The following is a 20,517-nucleotide window of genomic DNA, read 5'->3' on the forward strand; positions in this document are numbered from 1 at the left end:
CTGAATCGGAGATGAGATGCCGCCTCGCCTCACCGCCGCTCTTTTAAACGAGCAGGCTGCGTGATGCTGCGAAGCAATTCCGACCCGGCGGGCTCCACTTCTGGGGGCCACGCGTCTTGTTGGTGGATGGAAGCAAACAGCCGAGCCTCTTGTGCAAAACCAGCTCGTTTTGTGTGTGTGTGTGAAAAATACTTGGAGGATGAAGCCGCCCCCACCCTCCAGAGCAGCCGGTGGACTGGAGTGGAGCTTGGATTTGGGAGCTGTTGGACTTGTCCGTCACGAATCTTTTTGCGGTCTGGGCTTGCTGTGCGTACATGACTCTGGGAAGCCCTTACCCCAAAAAGCATTCGTGGAGGATGGTGAACGTCGGCTGTGTTTGTTGCGGCTTAGAAAGTCACACTGCTGGTTAAAGGGTTTGTTTGGGCTTTTTAGCACAAGTGTGATCCATGTTCCAACACACACACACACAGATGACAGACAGTCATCACCTGTCTGATGTTACACACTGAAATGGTCTCTAGCTGTGACACATCTTGGCCTGAGCGAGGTCACAGGTCAAAAAGGATGAATACATACAAAATGTACTGTCTCACAGCTGCTAATACATTTCAGCATCTTCAGCCTTACACAGCCGTGGAGGCAACACTTGTTCAGCAGTCCTTGGGCTGTTTGGTGTTACAATTATGCACTTTTATTTTCATCGGATTGTAAATAAACACGTTTGAAGTAGGCACAAATGTGGAGGATTTGAAAATGTTTAAAATTCTGTTGAAATTAGTGCACCGATATTGGAAAAAAAGCAGAAAAAAAAGGAAATTGTTCTGCATCAAAAACCACATCACCATCATCACCACCATCTGCGCATGTAAAGCTGCCTTTATTTGATGTGTATTTCTCATAGGATCTTCAAACTGCAGCAGTTTGGTTTTGGGGGGGTTTCTGTCTTTTTTGGGGGGAGGGGGGTTAGAGAGCAGATGAAAACGCATGTTCTTGAGCACAAGTTTTTATTAACATTCTTGTCTTTCCTGCCTGTTGACACGTTTGGGATTTAGAGTGGATATTGGACAGTCAGATATAAGAGAGAGGAAGTGAATCAACTGGAGATTTGCTTTTAGTAATTGTGAATTTAATCTTCAGCCTTAAATTCAAAGGGCAAGGGTTTGTTCATTTGAAGCCTGGGGTCACTGAGAGAACCTGACTTAACGTTAGCTCGTCCTCTTCTTTGGTCATTAAATTTGAAATGTTGGAAGTTGCAGGAATTCATAGTCCTTTTTTTTTTCTAAGTTTTTACTTTTTATTTGCAGACTATGTTCACATTTTAAATATAGGATGTGGAAAAGGCTAGAAAAAAGCAAACAAACAAACAAACAAAAACCTAATACCAAACAAAAACAGGTACAAAGTCCAGGTGTGATCTGTAAATCAATGCATGTTTGCCTAATTTGAGAGAATTCTTTGTCTTTATATAAATGTTGTATAAAACAAATTTAAGACTGTCAACTTACGTTCTCCCATAACACACTATATGTGTTGGTGTTTTCCTTCTAAAGCAGGTGCCAGGCGAGGAAAAAAGCAGCTCTCTGTGTAATCAAAATGTTTTTTCCTCTGCTTTTTAATAATATTTTTACTCTTTTTGTGTTGGTTTTTTTTTTTTTTTTTTTATTGCTTTCAGACTTACAGGTTCTCCAGATCACACACTAACGGACACACACACACTCGACAGTGGGAGAGAGAGGGAGCAGTGACCTGTGCACAGCGAGTTCCGCAGGTGGACTCAACACAGTGAGTGAAATATTGTAAAAGGGAAACAAACAACAGGTTTTCACCCAATTTGGTAACAGTGGCTGCTGCCGTGCTCCTGCTCCGTGGATGTGAGGGTTAGGGTTTTCTTCTTGTATTCTTCTTCCCCTTGATCAGCACATATTACAAGAGCGGGGCTTCTTTTTGTCAACTCAACCCTTACGTGTTATCATCAGCTTATTTGGCAGTCTTATCTACTCTGCAATAAAAGAAAAGGGCCTTCCACTTATTTTGCGTGTTGAGGATGAGCCCATATCACAACAGGTACCAATCCTGTCAGTTATTTCATTTGCTGCTCTTCAGGTTCAGCACTAACACAGAGAGAAGGTGTCACAACATGACATCACGTTGACTCTCAAACATTCATTATGTTTTGATGTGCAAACACTTCTACTGGCAGCACACACGGTAACTTTGTTCCTCCCACGCTGCCCTGTGAAAGCCAGCTGTTTGATCAAATCTCCACAGAGCTGCAGCGTCTTCAGATTATTGCAGACTGTCAATAGAAATTAATAGACCTGAGCATCCTGCACAAAACCTGAGGTGGCGTCTTTCTCATGATTTCCTCACCCTGAATATTTGAGAGATTCCAATGTGCCTTTTTTTTCCTGAGTAAAATAGTTTGCCCCTGCATTATATCTGGAGTCACTTAATACAGATTCAGTGCTTAGAGATTCCAGGCCCTTGGGATGTGGAGTCCCCCAACCTGCTGCACCTCCTCAGAAAGTATGCAGCCCCTGAATGGGGAGAGTAGGAGTGTGTCTAAGCCTCCTTCTTACTGTGGTCTCCCCTCCAGGCCATCTTTTTAATCAGCTCACCTGCTTAAAGAAGATGTAATAATAATTACGCACAGTGGTGGAGGGACAGTCTGGGTGACAGCAATAACATGGTGGACAGACATAAATACTGAAAAAAAAAAAAAAGAAGAGGAAAGGACAAATGCTTTAAAAGCAAAAAATATTGCTTATTGTAGAATAATCTAACATTACTTTCGGGGATGAACATAGTTCAGATACAGGGAGTAAAGATGCCGTGTGTGTGTGCCGTTTTTTTCCTCCTGGGTTAGGTTGAGTGTGAACATTTGATAAATCAGGAGGTGGCTTTGGGGTTTGAATTACATGCAGTAAAAGCAAACATGCAGGTCGGCCTCTAACTGGACAAACACTACTACGCTTCACACAGCTGAAGGTTTGGATGTCACATGGAAATACTGTTTAGAATGTATTAAAGTGTGCTTTATCTTCATTTATAAAAGTCTCACTGTTTAGTTATATTTCAATCTTTTTTTCAGGCAGAGCAAGTCCTGGAGCAGGTTGTGTGCACAGAGATAATGTGCATCTTTCTTATGATATTAGTGTGTGTGTCCGTGTGTATTTACTTGCAGGTGAGAAAAGAAACAAGAAAGAGAGTAACTTTAATAATATAACTTAAAGTTATTTTTAAAATACAGTCTCAAATTCAACACAATAAAAAAAAAAAGTTGCATATATCTGTCCTCCAGGGGAACGATAGTATTTGTGACAGCTCAGTTAACTACGGCAGCCATCAGCGGATTTCACTGTTTGTCGCTGAAGATGTCTGCTGAGCAGCCGGACGCATACATGGGATTATGTAAAATTTCCCCTCTCACACTTTATAGCTCACAATCAGTGATCTTCAACAGTTTAGGGCTCCAAATGCAAACATAGAACGGTGTTGAAAAGTTCTGAGTGTGCTGTGATGCTCAACTCCCCAACTGCCCCTAAATAATGGGTTTGTGATACTTCTTCTTAATAAGAGCAGGTTGTGTGCTTGGACTCCGTGTGGATTCTTGTTATGGTCTTTCTACCTGTGTGTGTGTGTGTGTGTGTGTGTGTGTGTCACCTTGCGTTACCTTTTACTTTGCAGCATTTTGTGTCTTCATGTGTGTTCTCCTCCTCCTCTATTAATTAACATTGAATTAATTGAAGATTTAATCTCATACAGTCTTATTTTGTTTTTTCAAATTTTGTGTCTAACCATAAAAAACTATGAAAGCATAATGTCAGTGGACGAAATGTTTAAAACAGATGACGAAATCTCAGTCATACACTGACGATTTCTGAATGTATAATTGTTGAATTCATCTAATTTGTTGTGATTGTGAGTTATATTACGAATGAATGCGATCTTTATGCCATTAACTGTGGGATAGTGGGTGTGTGTTTCGATAAGGAATCTGCTGTGTTTCAAACTAACAATGCTTGAAACTATTTCTGCAGCAGCTCTGATTCGTAATAAAAGCCATGTGAAATCCTCTGTCTCGTATCATTATTGACTTAAGCCAGTTCATTGTGAGTCAGTGAATAAAACCACAAAAAGTGAATCATGGTCCAAAGATCTTGTGTACCAGTCTGCATCTCTGTGCTGCTCAGACTGTGGAGTTTACATCTGTTATTGACATTATTACTACACAGTTTTTCAGATTTTGGGCTTCCTGTATGTACAACGTATATACATGGACATAATTAAGCTGGACTCAAAGTTTTTGGTGAGGGTTTTGTTTGTTTTTTTGTTGTTTTTTTGTTTTTGTTTTTTTTTGTTGTTTTTTTTATTTGCAGTAAAACATAAACAAACATACACACAAACATTAAAAAAAAAACTTTAATAAATGGTGCTCAGAGTGCTTTTTCTTTGAAGTGTGTTTGAGTTGAATATGACACCGAAAAAGATATAGAATACATTCATTCAGGTTCCTTTGAAAGCTTAGAGCCAACAGTTTAGAGTCCTGTTTACCATTGCTGCATTTCTATTTTTAGACGCAATGCTCTTATGTAACGATCACTCTCACATTATGGACCACTGCTGTCTGCTCCACTTGGCTGAACTGTGTACTCCATGTGTGTCTGTGTACTAAGTTGGATTCAATTATATCTTGCAACTTCCATGAAGTTAGAGGAAATTAACAGGAAAGCATAAGTATATATATATATGTAGAGAGAGAGAGAGAGATTTTTTTTTTAATCTAAGAGTCAATCACATAGGTTGCTGAGAATTACAATTTCTCTGTTAGGCTAGGATGTCACTACAGAATATAAAGTCAAATCTAAATTGAGTGCTTCAGAAAAGAAATATCAAAAACCATACAGAAATTCGATTAAAACACAAATATTTTTGTTTTAAAAGACAATAAAACAATAACGATAGAAAAGTAAATGGAAAAAGTTACATTTTAATGCAGCAGTAAATAAATTACATTTTTATTCTTGATGAAAACCAAGAAATGAAGGTATATATTTGATGGGACTGAAGAGGATCCAGAGTAGCCTGATATACAGTAGCTGTGCCTTAAGCAGCAAGATAATAAAACAAACAGCAACCCTTCCCCTGCCCCCACTTCAAATATATCCTAAACATTCAGGGAAGCTGTGTGTTTCTACATGACCTTAAGCATTTGGAACAAACTGAAAAAATTAAAGGAAGCGCAGGTAAAAACCTTTAATTTCAGTGGAGACTTAACCTGTTTTTTGCAGTTTAAAATACGTTATCATATCCATATCTTTTACATCACTGTCCAGGAAACACAGGTCCACATGACAGGCATGTTTGAATATCAGCACTTTTACATGACAGACAAATATCTTGTAAAAAAAAAAAAAAAAGGTTACACGTAGTGGAAGCAGTGAGGAGTACTTGCAAGATGTCAGCCACAAAAACTGGTGTAAGAAGAAAAGAAATCCACCAATTACTGTGTATGCAGTCACAAAGCAATATTCATTCATTCATTCACACCTGATGACCCCAAACACGTTAGCTACCACTGCTCACTGGTCTAGTTAGATATTATCTGTAGGGCACATTGGGCAGGGCGAAAACTTGTTGTTAGGGAGTCAGTCACTGAATCTGGTCCATTTTTTGTTGCACACGTTTACTCTGAACTAAACAAATTGACATGAACAATTATTTTAAAAAGCTTCTGATGTTTGTGAGTCACTTATTTAAGATGTAACAGTAAATATTGATAAAAGATAATGAGGATTAAACCACTTTCTATTGTTCTTATTATTACTCATATAAAAGACATGGTTTGGAGAGTATATATTGACTAAGCATCCCCAAAAGTTGTGTTGAAAAGTTTAATTTGTTTAATTCGTCTTTCACAAGCTCAAATATTGTCCCAAGAAAGAGTCATTAGTTTGTAGGTTAAATATAATATATTCATATAATAAAAAAAAAAAAACACCCCACCCTCCTCTCACGCTCTTCCAGTATCAGCACAGCTGTCAGGATCCAGTAAGTAACTCAAAGAAAGTGTCTCACACTTCCATACATTATCCCTCATTACCAACACCTTATAATGATTTCCAGTCCCCGTTTTGCCTCACAAACCCACATATTACTTTTAATATTGTTAGGAAGGAGACAGTTAGCCAGCTGGCGATTTTTTTTTTTTTACGTTGTATTGTCAATCAACCAACTGTGCACTGTTTGAATTGGAGAGAAAGAGACAGTTGTTGTTTTGGCCTATGCAAAATATACATTTTTTGTTTGTTTGCTTTTTCCTTTTGTAAGAAAAAAGGGTGAGTGGGCTGTAAAGTGGTGGTGGTAGTAGGACTCACTGAGTGCTCAGCACCCCTGAAGCTCTGATCTTAAAATCACCCCGAGGATAAACATAAAAGATATTACTTACTCTGTACTATATTGACTATGTGTAAGAGGATATGTGAGCATAAATACACATTATTAAATGAGGATCTGGAGAACAAAAGCAGTAAAACATTAATAGACCGGCTGAGCTGACGGACGGAGCTGTGACTGTGCTTGAACAGCAGGTGGTGGTAGTGCTCCGTCTGATCGTGGCGAACTGCTAAAACAGGACCGAAGAAGAAAACGGACCAATCACGGCCCGCCAACCCAGTAACGTGGATATCGTGGTTCCTCGTCGAGCTGTGTGTCGGTGCACAGTCCTACGGTCGCAGTGTTTGTCGGTATCCGGCAGAAGGGTGTGCAGTGCGGGTATGTTATCCAGCGGAGAAGCCGTGTTCCGGGCCCTGGAGGCGCCGCTCTTCTGGCTCGGAGCCCTGACCGCGGCCTGGCTGTCCGTACGCTCAGTGTTCCGGCTGCTGGCCGGGATCAGGGTGTGGGTGGTGGGCAACGGCCGGCTCGTGTCGCCCGCTACTCTTGGAAAATGGGCAGGTGAGTCACTCCAGACATCTTCTGCCAACTAAAGAGAGCTTAGATGTGATCAGGTCTAATGAAAGCGCCGTCTCTGTTAATGAGCTGTAACACATCAGCTGTAGTCCAGTGACAGCAACCTTTGGGGTCATCGGTCAAGTCTGCAATCTCTCATGTCAGGAAGCTAGTGCATGGATTTGAGTTTTAATTGATCACCGAAGCAGGGTTATTCACCCTTCTAGATATTTAGACCTGATTAATAATTTAGTAGTTGTAACAGTAATAATAATGACGATAAAATTAAACTAATTGTCTGTATTACATTGAAGCTCAGTTGCGGAGAACTGGCATCTGTTGTGGAAATTCTCTGCTGCTGGTGAAGAATGAAATAGAGACTTCAGCCGGCCCACAAAGTTTTTATTTTCTTTGCAAAGAAAAGGTCGTGCGGTAAGGTGAAAAAAGGCCCCAACCATGGGGGAGCTGAACATTTCCACCTGAGGAATGCCCCCTACCCAAAGGTGTGTTTTTACACTCTGTGGTCTGCCATAGGTGTCAGTGCCAACTCCCAGCGGTGTGGTCCACATCCTGCACGGTTTTGTATGTTGGTGTTAAAAGGTCTAGACATCGCTATTTTAAACACAAAAGGACCTGATATCCCGGTGAGGAAAACAAAACTGGGGTATCTCAAGTAGATGAAATGCATGGAACTGAAATAACAATTACACATCCAAAAGGTTTGTCACATACCATAAACCCTGGTCCTCCCAGTAAGAGGTCCTGATGTAAGATGGCTCCTGAGCATATCAGCATCGACTTGAGCACAAACTTGGAGGAAAGCAAGTCTCTGTAGTCCATCTAAAATGGCAGGAAGATGTCTCAGACTCATGCTTATATGGATCGGATCATTCTCTCCAAATAAGAATGTTAACTGATTATGAAATCCGATCTGAAAAACATTGTATAACACACACACACACACAAAGTCACAAGACAATTTGGCATCAAATCGAAATTTCTCCAACCTGCTTTTCATGTTTCATGTGTAGTGTTCAGTTCCAAAAGAACTGCAGCAAACATCGGTTCAGTAATTGATTAATCTGTTGACAGAAAATGACTCTAACAAGTTAGATAATTCATGAATTATTTGAGAATTTGTTGCTGGTTTGTATAATTTCTGATAGTGAATGGAGTATCTTTACCAGTGATGAAATTGGTCAGTATTTGGTGCCTTGTTCTTGTAAGTTATTCTTTATCACTAAATCACATCTTTTACCCATAGTCACATTTAAAAGGTTGCATAGTTATTTCTTTGTTTGCATAATTTAGTTTGAAATAAACAGCGTATAAGCATAGCATTCAACTTTACCTTTATCCCTAACTCATTTTTTATGAATCTTAGGTAATAAACCATTGAGCAATGACGCAGACTGTTCCCAGAGCAACCTGCCTGAACAGTTAAGATTATAAAAGGTTGTGTAAGTCAATAAAATATCTGACCGTACTCATTACTCAGGAAGTTGAGCAAATTTGCAATCCAAACTACAAGGTAATAAATGGGGGAAAAAAAAAAAAACTTCAGAGGGAGTTTTGCCCTAGATCATGGAGATCTATTCAGATATCGTTGTTTTAAGAAATTTCTATGATTCAGAGATTAAGGAGAGAATTTTCATCAGAAGGAAACCAAGTGATAGGAATGTTTACATATGCCTATAAATGATTACCTTTAAGGATTGTCTCTAAGCTCTACAAAAGTCTGTCAAAATTAAATGGGAAAAAATCTGATTTGCTTTTTCATTACACCTCTCATTAAATCTAAACATTTGGGCAAATAGCAGCGCTGTTGGAGACTGTGTGGGCATTCGAATGCTGGTCACTTCCATATCTTTTGGTCATGTGTGAAAATAAAAACATTCTGGGATGTGGTGCTTCAAATCGTGGAGGAAGTTTTGGGCCATGGGATTCCCAGTGACCCCCTGGTCATGTATCTGGGACTGATACCAGACGGTATAGGCGGGAAAGAGGGCATCTACCTGTTTAAAATACTGATACTTACAGCTAAATATAGCCATTAATAAAAACTGGCTAAAAAGTGAAGCTCCTGAGCTGACACTATGACTGGACATTGTGGATCAAATATGCTCCATGGAAAGTCTAACTTATTGTTTAAGGACAAAAGCACCCATCCATCAACAATGAAATAATGAAATGTATATATTTAAGAGAAAGTAGTGTTTCCTCCAAAAAACAAAGGGACCCAGTTGTGTTTTTATTTTAGTTTTTCTGTTATGTGCAAAATGAAAGGAGGGTGAAAAAACAGGCACGGGAGGGGGGGTTATTTTTGGGTTTACACGTTTTTACACATGTTTTCCGAAAATGCGATGAGCCCGTTAAAGCCTTGGTTGCTTCTTTCATTCACAAACTGTCATGGGGTGAGACATTCATAAAAATGCACATGAGATGCAGGTTCCTCAGGAAACTGGTTCACACTGGTTCAGTCATGTCTATCTGTGACAGAATGTGTGTGTGAGTGAGTAAAGAGAGGTTGCAAAAGACCTCTTTTTACTAAAGATATTCACTTAAAGTACAAACCATAAGAGAAAAGCAGAACATTCTTGAAGAGAAAATATTTGCCATTTTTGATTGACTATGATAATTTTCACATATTAATTCAGTAGAATATGCTATAGGTCTTTGTCTACATATTTGCTCAGTTTTATTTTCGTAGATATTGGTTTAGCCACCACGGTATCGTAGTGGTTGGTGCTGTTGCCTCACAGAATGTTGTGACCTAGGTTTCACATTCACGGGGAAAAAAGTCTGAAGATAATGATGATTTGAATATTTTCTGATAAGGTATCTTTCCTTCACATCTGGACAACATGCTTTCTGTTCTGTAGCCACAGCGCTTCAACTGTGATCTGAACTGAGACCATTAGACAAGTGGTATTGTTGTGTACCATGTAGGTGTGAATCCTGGCTGACCATACTCTGCTGTATGTCAAAGAACTTCCCGTGCATTAGTGTCCTATTGAAAATAATTGTCATAAAATGGCCAAAAATATTGCAGCTCTCACCACGGAGATTTTTCACTGTTTCACAGTCAGTCTCTTAGCCTCCATCTATGGATTTTTGTTTGTGTGTTGCTGGTCTAATGCACATAAAAATGTCAGTAGTTTGGCACAGCTTGTATGGAAAAAAAAAAGAAAAGAAAAGAAAGATGATCGACCCAAAATGTGCTTTAGATTGTTGGCAGTTGTTATTAAATCAGCATTATATGAATTGTTAATTTCTGCTTGTCCTCACTGACCCAAGGTGCATGGGACAAGTCATTATGTGTTAATTTCAGCACAGGTGTTGCAATTCCTGGTACTTTAGTCAACAGTTAAATGATATGAAATCCGATGAGCAATTCAGAAATATATAAGCACTATCATTAGAGCGCACAATTAGTCTAACCTGCATTTTCATGAGACAGCAGCATTTTTAATTTAGTGAAAGGAACATGCACTCAGCTGTAAAGGCTTTTTCTTTCCTCTTCTGACTCCAAAACAATTAATTCTTAAAACAACTAAAAATAAGCCAGCCTCAGGTAGCCTATCTTTGTGCTATTTGTGCACAAAGATAGTTTGTGCTATTTTTAGTTGCCCCCAGGATCCCCCATGTTTGTGTTTGTCATTTTGTCCCTCCTGCCCCCTCCCCACTCCCTCCCATTTGGCTCTGCTGCAGCCCTGGAGGATGCTCAGCAGCTCAGCTCATCTGTAATCAGGAAGATCACATAAAGGGGAGATGGGTACAGCTGATAGTGCAGAGACAGAGGAGAATTGTCAAAATAACAAAGTCTTTGCTTAAAATAAGCATTATGATTTCTGCTGTGTTGTTCATATTAGGCATTGTGTTAACAGCACGTCAGCAAACCATCAACCATCAGGTATTTAGAGCTCAGCGATACTGATCTTGGCCATGATGTGACTGATCACCATTAAAAAAAAATGTCCATTACTTTTTACTGAGCCGTGCAATAGCCCCCCAAGGACTCAAATAATAAATCTCAATAGTGAGCTGATGTTGTTTAACTAAAAGTGTTTAGAGCTACTGTAGTTACAAGACTGCACTTAATGTTTGCACACCTAGCATGTCGTATTTAATGAGTCTAAGAGACTAAAAGCTGTGCTAGCAGACCCAGGAGGCTGCACCACTAAGCGCATCCAGCCAGGCTGATGTGGTGTGACCAAACCAACTGACCAACGTTCCCATCATAAGTGCACTTCTCACTCACAAGTAGGTCATAACCACAGTGATGAAAAGGGGAGGCAGCACATAAAATGTGGAGGAATAAAGACATGCATAAGTGGAAGGGTAACACGCAAGTTAAAACTATGACAAGATGAACATTCGCAGAGACATATTGTAAGCAAGTGAGTGTCCTGTCCTCTTCCTTCACCACTCTTTGTTATATTTAGCCAGAGGTGTGATGAATAGTTGCTTCTGAAAGATGTGAATTGCTAAAAATAGAACCCTGCTGCTGCTGTTGCTTTTTGTGCCAGGCAGTTCCAGGGCATCTGTTCACCCGACTGCCCCTGATGACAGACGGGACTTCACTTTTCCTCTCCCTCCCTCCCTCATTTTTGTCCTCTTTCTTCATCTCAGTTGGTCTCCATACAATTCATCCAGCAGTACATCTCTCTGCATTGCCGTCCATTAAGTTTATTCTTCTACAGCTTCCTTTGCTCTGGGCCTATCGTTTGGTTTTTTGCACAGGAATGGTCTGACGCCTTTATCCCTCGGTTCACGTGGCAGAAATGTTCCTGTAGGTGGCGCTTTGTTACTGTTCCTCTGTCTGCACTGTTCCCATGGTGTTCCGTCTTCATCAGGATTTCACACCAAGGAAAATGAAGGAAAAAGACACCATTGTTATGAGTCTGCAGCAGGGAAGACAAAACCAATCCCTGGCCTTAAATTTTAAAATAATTTATTCTTCTGTCAACAAATTTTCTTTATAATAAGCTCAAGCAAATTGGGCTCTGATTGCGAAAATGTGGTCTGACACTAACACACAATCTCCACATTTGAGCCTAATTACAGTATTATATTGAAACGTGGCACTGATAGCGTAAATGCTCTAAAATCTGTGCTCATTTTCTTTTTCTGTAGCACCCTTTTCTCAGTTTGGTTTTATGTTTATGCAAACTATCAATCTTGTAGTTCTTGTAGGTTATAAGTGTATTTTCCAAAATTAAAACATTTAGCCTGCTAATTCAGTTTCTTTTTGTCCTCTTTTCCTGCTTTTAGTTGTGACGGGGGCCACGGACGGGATTGGGAAATCTTACGCAGAAGAGGTAAAATTCCTCAGATTTTTTATCCTGATTTCATTCACCCACACTTTTATCTATAAATTGAACTCAATTTAGATGGAACACTTATTAATAGATTACTTTTTGGCCATGAGTTAATTTTGGACACAGTGGAGCTGTTGTTAGTCCTGGGATTACGTTAGCTCATTAGCTTAATTGCTGGTTTTACATTGCCTGTAGCTAAGGGTGGCTCTTGTCCAAATACAGGTCCCATGAACTTATGAATATAAGCAGTATAGTTATCACTCCAGGCTAAATGAAGGAAGCGGTGTTTGTCTGCTGCCTCTGCGGTGCCTTTTATTAACCCTTTTATTGCATTTATAAGCTGGCCCGCAGGGGCTTTGCAACGGTGCTGATCAGCCGCTCTCAGGAGAAGCTGGATGATGTGTCCAAAGCAATCGGTAAGTTGCGTGTGTGTTGATGTTGATTTTTATTTATTCTTTCTCTCTGAAAACGGATAGTGTATATGTGATGTATGTATGTAAATAATGACAGAGATATTGCCAGATATGTGAAATGGATGGAAAGTGGAGATACTGGTGGATGATATAAATCACAGCGAAATACAGCATGTAGCTCGATATGACTGTACAGTCCATCGGCTCCATTAATGCCATATCTCACAATCAGGGGAACTCAGCAGCACCGGTGGTCCAAAGGCACCAGACTAATGTGTTAAGTGTGACAGCCACTCGACTGGAGTTCTGTCTTAATGATGCATGCAACGTGTACAGTCTCATTCATCCTGGAGTTGAAATGTTGTGTCCATATTGCACTGTGTGGCCAAACGACTAGAGAGCTGATGATGTTGTATTGAGTTATGTCTTTTGCACAAGTGATGCTTTATGAAATTAAGTAGTAGCAGGAGCCATATGCTTTTGGCTCTGAGGCATTAAAGCCTCCTCCTGGAGCTGAAAGTTAATCTGTCTAATTAAATCAAAGCTTTGTTGACGGAGGGATATCTTCATCTATGGTGAAGGATTATTTCAGGGTCTAATCATTTTCCCTTTCCCCCCTCCAAGTTATTGTTTGTTACCACCATGTTCATTCATAAAAGCATTCACATAAGAAGGAATTCATGTCTGGTATTTATTGTTTCTCATTAGAGTGTAACTAAAATGCATATTTATGCCCTCAGCAAGCAAATTTGGTGTGGAAACCAAGACCATTGCAGCAGACTTCAGCTCTGTAGACATCTACTCAAAGATTGAAGAGGGACTCGTGGGGCTGGAGATTGGAGTACTGGGTAAGACTGCAGCAGGACGATTCTCATAAAATTTAATGAAGCTTCTCATATGAAATGGGAAATTCAATTTAAAGCAATGCATATATACCTCAGGAATGGCATGTAATACTCTGTGATAAATGTAAGTTTGTCATATCTTCATGAGGGTTCATTTATCCTAGCTACTTCAGCCCTTTGCTGCCCTCTGAAGATCAGAAAGAGGAATAACATAACATGCCGAAAATCACACATTGAAACATTCCCTTCTTACTCATTCATCACTTTGTCACATCGCAGCATACAGTGTTATCATAGACTGCTATTTTTCTTTAAACAGTGAACAATGTTGGAGTGTCTTACACTTACCCTGAGTTCTTCACCGATGTCCCCAATCTTGACACAGTAAGTTAAAGGTTTATTCTGTATTTCATGACCGTATGAATAGCATATAAAGAATAAAATTGTAAAACATTTAATATAGCTTTCTTATTAACATGAGGAGGTAGAGAAGAAGAGAAGTGGTAGAGAAGAGTCTTAAAGTTGGCAAACTTTCAGACAAATGGGAAAAAAAAAAAAAAAAGCTGCCACAAACTAGTAGTCATAACCAAGCAAGGCTGTAGCTGCATGTGGAGGGTCAGCAGTCTTTAGCATTTCAGCTATTCAGCTATCTAGCACTTTAACAACTCAGTCTGTAATATCAACGATACGAAGAGGTGAACGTATTTACACACTGACCAGACTGTAGTGACGCTGCTGTTCCTCTTGTTTCAGTTCATCGACACAATGATCAACGTTAACATAACATCAGTGTGTCAGGTGAGTGATGTGTTTCCACTTTGACACTACAGGATTTCCGGTTTTGCCCTTTCAGGTCTGAAAAGGTTCAAAAGATATGAAAGCTAGTTACTAAGTGTAAGGGCTGTGAGAACGTAGGACCTGCATGAGGAGTCAGGGTCTGTCACAACAACAGAAATGGACTGAGAAATGAAGCTCTCTCTGTAAAATCTGTGTTATGTTAATAATGCTTAGCTTTTCTGTTACTACCACAGAGCAGTAACAAGACAAAAGCGCACACAGTCACACACACAGTCCAGTGACAAATTGTTGTAACTTCTATCCCTTATTTCCATATTGGTCAGTTACCATAGCAACAGCTTAATTTTGGTCATTTAGTATTTCTTTAAATTTCTTTCTCTGCTATCATTATCACTGCCTGACTCTTTGTCTTCCTTCTCCGATCACTTCTTCGCACACACAATCCACGCAAACCAATGTGTATGCACTCCTCCACACACTTATCAACAAACTCACACATCAACATGCATTTTTATTTATTTTTTTGGTCCTCTAATCATTTTGCTCTTCAGCTTCTCACAATCCATCCTCTCTCTTTTTCTTCTATTTTCTGTTTCTCCAGATGACACGTCTTGTTTTACCCCGAATGGTGGAGAGGTACGTTTTTGTTTTTTGTTTATTGTTGTTAGTTTTTAGGTTTGTGGTGTTGTTTTTTTTTTGTTTGTTTGTTTGTTTGTTTGTTTGTTTGTTTTGTTTTGGTTTGGTTTTTTTTTTTTTTTTGTTTAAACACATTTTGTGAATTGATTGTTGCTTTAAATAAACTTGTGGTATTTTCTGTTGACCACATAAACAACACCCAACTTTTATTTTCATAATACATTATGGCAAATTGTAATTCTTTTTTGTCATTCTTTAACATTCACAATATGATGTTCAGTGCAACAATTCATTTCTTCTTCCTAAAGGTGCTGGCTAACTTAAGTTAGCATGAACACTGGTATCATGGGAATCTCATTTGGATTTTTACATAAGTATAAAATGCTTTATTAATAGGGAACCCAAACTTTTGCACATGCTCCCATTACTTTAAGTTTTTGTTATAATATTCTCTGATGATATGCTCTACCAACTACCAGCCATCACCACCCCACTAAACATAAAATAAAGTAGCAACTGGTATTATTATTAACAAAAGGCTCCTTGCAGGTAGAGGGTCTGCTTTCCAAACCGCAGGCCTGGCATCTTTGTCTGTGGCATGTTCTTACTATCTGTGCTCCATCTTGCTGCCACAATCCAAACACATGCACATGTCTCTAGATGTCTGGCCTGCAATAGCCTGGTGACTCGCTCACGGTGGGCCCCACTGATGGATAAGCGATATAGATAATGGATGGAGATTTAAACTAGTTTGCCCTAAAGCAACAGCTGATTGTAAAGGATCTCACTGATTCAGTGTTCGACACTGTAAAACATGTACATTAACATTTGATATTGTAACTGGCCTTCAAATAAGTAGTATAAGTAAGAGTAGTGCTCCACAATATAGGGTTTAAATTTAAAGGCTAGTTTTTTTGTTTGTTTGTTTGTTTTTTTAAAATGAAACATACTGAACCATCTCTATTGGTGGGAATGTGTATATATAACCAATTTAAGCAATTTTTTTTTTAACAGTGTCAGCTACAGAAAACAAAATTTACCTTCACTTGCCTGACTGTCACATACATGGAAAAAATGATTCCTCTAAATATCATGAACCTGTAGCTCAGATGGAATCTGGCATGAAAGCACCGGAGACTGGATCGAGAATATGATCAGATAGTAAATATTTAGGTGTTGATGTTACTGTATGTTAGATCTTATCAAATTCTGCTTTGATATACAACAAAAGCAGTTTTCAGCTCAGCTTGCGAGCGTACACAAGGCCCCATGTTCTCTGATCATCCTAGAGTTGACTCTTTTGCGATCTGTCTCTTTTCAGAGTGAAAGAGCGTTTGTGTCTAATCCTGTGTTTTTCAGGAAGAAGGGGGCCATCCTCAACATTGCATCTGGCTCCGCACTGTACCCTGTTCCTTTTCTCACTGTGTACTCTGCCTCCAAGGTAATTTTTATACATAGTTTGTCTTTTTCTTGGAGTGTGAACTTGAGTGTTGTCCGTAAATGCATCTCGGCATCATATACACTGTGGTCCATGAGGAGAAATCCATCTTTTTTTCCCCTCTAAAGAATTATTCCGTTAGCCAGCTGACTGTGAGAAAAGAAAAACATGACTGATGGTTGAAGGCAGATCTTTCCTGCACCTTATTGTTTTAAATGTTGCATTTAAAAGAGTTGGTGACTGACTCAGGTCCTCAGATGGTTTACTTATTAAAAATGTTAATGGGAGTGAGTGGTGTCGCAATATTTTTCAACTATCTCTTGTGTGTGTTGGCTTAAAAACCACCCTGCTGCTCACAGTTCCACCTGACTAATTTGTTTGCATTTTCATACTGGGTCATGGTTATCTACTGAATCCTTCTTTCTGTGGTGCAAGTTTAAAAGTGCACCTAATATTCATGCAGGGCAAGTGTTTAGTTCGATGCTTCATTTAATATACACTATAAGTGCTATTGTTAGATTACATTGCACTTTTCACCTGACTGTGTCCTCATACAGGGATTTGTGGACTATTTCTCTCGGGGACTTCAGGCAGAGTACAAGAGCAAAGGTATCATCATCCAGGTAAATAAGGAACCAACAAAGTCTGGTGCTGTGTAATTACCCAAAGAAATACAGTTTGAATGTTTTTATAGGATTAAGAACTCTATCAACTGTAAACTGATGTTTTTTTTTTGTTTTGTTTTGTTTTTGTTTTTTGTTTTTTTGTTTTTTTCAGAGCGTTCTGCCATTTTATGTTGCAACCAAAATGAGTAAGATCCGCCGTGCTACATTGGACAAGCCCTCTCCGGAGCGCTTTGTCGCAGCCCAGCTCAACACTGTCGGGCTACAGACTCAGACCCATGGCTACCTGCCACACGCCCTAATTGTAAGTTTGGCTTTGTGTGTCTACAAGCAGTACATGCCATGTGATTTTGATGCCAGCATATTATTTTTGGAACTTAAAATTAGGCACAAACATTCTCGAGATGAAGTTTTTGTGTTTAAGGGTGAAAAGTAGGGGTGTAACAATTCACTTTAACTTCAATTCGAATCACAATTCATGGTTGCCAATTTGATTCAAGGACGATTCAATATTCAATCCACACAGTGATTTGAAATCGACAGCAAAAAACGGCCTTTTGTTGGTTCTGTGCAGATAACATAAAGTCAGCGTAGACTGTCTTTGTCATCAGCCCCAAACCACAAACTGCAGGTGTCTGCTGTGATTATGTGATAATCCTCCCAACTGTGCAGCACAGCTCTGTCCATTTTTCAGTAATAATCCACAGTCCACCAATTTCTAATTTGGACCAGTATTAGGCTGCAATATGCAACCTCCTGTATATTCACGCACATTATACAAGTATGTTTTATCATCTTTATCCTTATACTACATTTGGATTTGAATTTATTTCTAATTTTTGGTTGTATGATGATGTGATCATCAAACGGCCTTAATAATATGACTACATGGATAAGGAAGTGAGGCAGAAATAGATCGTTTGTTTTATAATCTATATATGTGCAGAGAGACAACATAGCGGCTGTAACTTGAGAGAATGGCAGACAACAAATGCCAGAGTTTACTTCTGTTCAAACTTCACACAGTTGTTTCTCCTGTGGGTTGGAAATGAATAATGAACACTCATCTGTTATTTGTAAATGCCACCAGCTGACCATGTAATTCCCCTCTGCAGGGCTGGGTGGCTACAGCGCTGCTCCCCGCCAAGCTCGTCACCAGCTACAATGTGAGGTTTGGTTTGAATGTTCGTGCTCGTTACCTTAAGAAGCAGAAGCAGGGATAGATCAAATCGCCTGCTGCAGAAATGGGGGACCTGGAGCCAATGACACCTCCAGTTATCACCAACACCATCATCATCTTTGCGGACCAAGAGAAAACGTGATAGTTTACAAGCAGTGTCTCAGTCCTGGCCCCGCCCCCCTCTGATGCACCTACTCATAGATGATTTGAAGTAGTGACAGGCTGCAATGGCTGTGAGATGAATTCAGTCCGAAACTGTGTGGGAATTACTTAACGAAATGCTTCTATTGATTGATCGATCAGCTTTCATGGAGGGAAAACTAATACCAAAACATGCAAATTATCTGTTTGTAGAACATGATTGAGAACTAAAGTCTGTAGGGGGAGGGGGTGCAGAAAATAGTTTGAGCCTCCTGTGTGTGTGTGTGTGTGTGTGTGGACAAGCTTAAAGCTATTTAGTAGAACACTTAAGGACTAATTACTTGTTAACACTCTCTAAAGCATGTAAATCATGGGGGATCATGATTTTTGTGATGTACCGTAATTTCCAGACTATAGAGTGCACCTGAACATAAACCGCACCCACTGAATTTAAAGAGAAAAACAGTTTTGTACATATATAGGCCACACTTGTTTATTAGCTGCAGGTGTCAGAAATATGGGAGGAAATGGCATATGGCAGGAATTATTTTACACAGATTTTGCCTTTTCGCCAGATCGATCGACTTTAACTTGAAAGCTGCATCACATGCATTGCTTTGTGTGTTTTCCATGATAAGGGTGTGTGCATGAAGCGCAAAATAAATTACTGATCTGAAGAATTTAGTGTGGGTGCTTTTAATTTAATTCAAACTATTTCATTGGTCCACTGTTACCTGTTGGGTAGTTTCATTGGTCTGATGTGATGCTAAATGTATTGGTGGCATGAAGCTCGTTACCCGTAAAAATCAATAAATTAGCTGCAAAGTTGTTCACAAGGTGCCACAGGGTTCAAAGTGTGTGAAAAAAGTAGCAGCTTATAGTCCGGAAATTATGGTAATTGTTTCCTAATTCTTCATATTTTAAACATTTCATAACTCTGTCTCAAAGTAGAGGACTGTCCATCAATTATCCAAAGCACAATGTGTTATAGATTATTAAAATGGGTGCTTTGATTTTGTACAAATCTTCTTTCTTCTTAGGTTTTTCTATTTATTTATTTTATTTTATTTTATTTTTTTCAAATAATTCTTATTACTGGTCTTATTGTCTGAAATTCTTACAGAATACAAGTGATCCTGTTATAATGCAGTGGAGGTGTCAAGTCCACTTGAAATTCTTCACCCATGTTCTTGGATTATACCTAAATAGTTCAAACCACATGCACAGAGGAGACAAAGTGAGAAACTGTAGAACTTCTGATCCATGTCTTTGTTTTTGTTTCCTGAAAATTCCATGTATGTTCCGATTTTGGTCTTATGCTCTGTCAATTGGTTGGTAGTTTATATTTCGTTTTCATGCCCCCTACCTGAACCAGGGTCTGTATCCCCACCACGCTCTTACTGGTGCAGTTGGTGGGAGGTCAGAGTAGTTGACGGTCTTTGTGTGAGGAGCGGTGATGGCTGGCATTAGGGGGGTCACTGTTTGGCCTCCTGGAGGTGTTGTGGGACTAACTAGACGAAACACCAGTGAAAGGAGGTTCCCACCTGATGACCCCAAACACATGTTGGCTAGCACTGCTCACTGGCCTAGTTAGATATTATCTGTAGGGCCCATAAGGCAGGGTGAGAGTTTCTTGTTAGGGAGCAGTGATAGTTACATTGTGAGTTTTAGGGAGTTAATCACTGAGTCTGGTCCATTTTTCAAGTTTCTTGTGTTTACTCTAAAATTAAAATTGTACTGTATTAATCCCAATGGAAATGGTAAAGCTACACTAACTTGTACTCTGTTGGTGCAACAGCTGGGGACCAAATTCACTCTGAAGTCTAGGGCTTCTATCAAGGGCTGTGGCATTAGACATTTGGTATGTTCCTAACACCCAGAAGGTGTGTTGTTTATTAAAGCCACACTGGATATTATTATTATGTCCACAGTCTTGTAAATTGTTTATTTGTCCCTCCAGCCTATAATAAAAATGCTTTTCAAATCGGTCTCCTTACTGCTGATGCTTTTTTGGTCTTGCTTTTTGGCCAAATTCTGCCTTATTTCATGTGAAGATCTGATACGAGTATAACATACGTTTTTATGTATCGGATATGGATTTACTGTAGATGAGATTGAGCTTGAAGTTAGTCATAAACAGTCTTACAGTCTTAAATACCATTTCAGGGTTACTA

General features: G+C 39.4%; 1 protein-coding gene across 1 annotated transcript; it reads left to right on the forward strand.

The window, feature by feature from the left end:
- The first annotated feature begins 6,702 nt into the window (after positions 1–6,702).
- hsd17b12b (hydroxysteroid (17-beta) dehydrogenase 12b) lies at positions 6,703–18,979 on the forward strand. The gene is made up of 11 exons (XM_029498218.1): positions 6,703–6,954; positions 12,223–12,269; positions 12,610–12,685; positions 13,423–13,530; positions 13,847–13,911; positions 14,281–14,325; positions 14,927–14,961; positions 16,321–16,402; positions 16,957–17,022; positions 17,177–17,326; positions 18,138–18,979. Exons 1-11 carry the CDS (start codon positions 6,777–6,779, stop codon positions 18,243–18,245), a joined length of 960 nt encoding a protein of 319 aa, XP_029354078.1. The 5' UTR covers positions 6,703–6,776; the 3' UTR covers positions 18,246–18,979.
- The last annotated feature ends 1,538 nt before the right edge of the window (positions 18,980–20,517 follow it).

This window comes from Echeneis naucrates, chromosome 3 (genome assembly GCF_900963305.1).
Source record: "Echeneis naucrates chromosome 3, fEcheNa1.1, whole genome shotgun sequence".
In the NCBI taxonomy this organism is placed as follows: Eukaryota; Metazoa; Chordata; class Actinopteri; order Carangiformes; family Echeneidae; genus Echeneis; species Echeneis naucrates.

What these genes read in the sequence shown, in the direction of transcription:
- hsd17b12b (XM_029498218.1), top strand. Translation starts at nt 6,777, where the DNA reads ATGTTATCCAGCGGAGAAGCCGTGTTCCGGGCCCTGGAGGCGCCGCTC. An exon ending in TTACCCCGAATGGTGGAGAG is followed by an intron (nt 14,962 to 16,320) that starts GTACGTTTTTGT and finishes TGTGTTTTTCAG; the next exon opens with GAAGAAGGGGGCCATCCTCA. An exon ending in GCAAAGGTATCATCATCCAG is followed by an intron (nt 17,023 to 17,176) that starts GTAAATAAGGAA and finishes TGTTTTTTTCAG; the next exon opens with AGCGTTCTGCCATTTTATGT.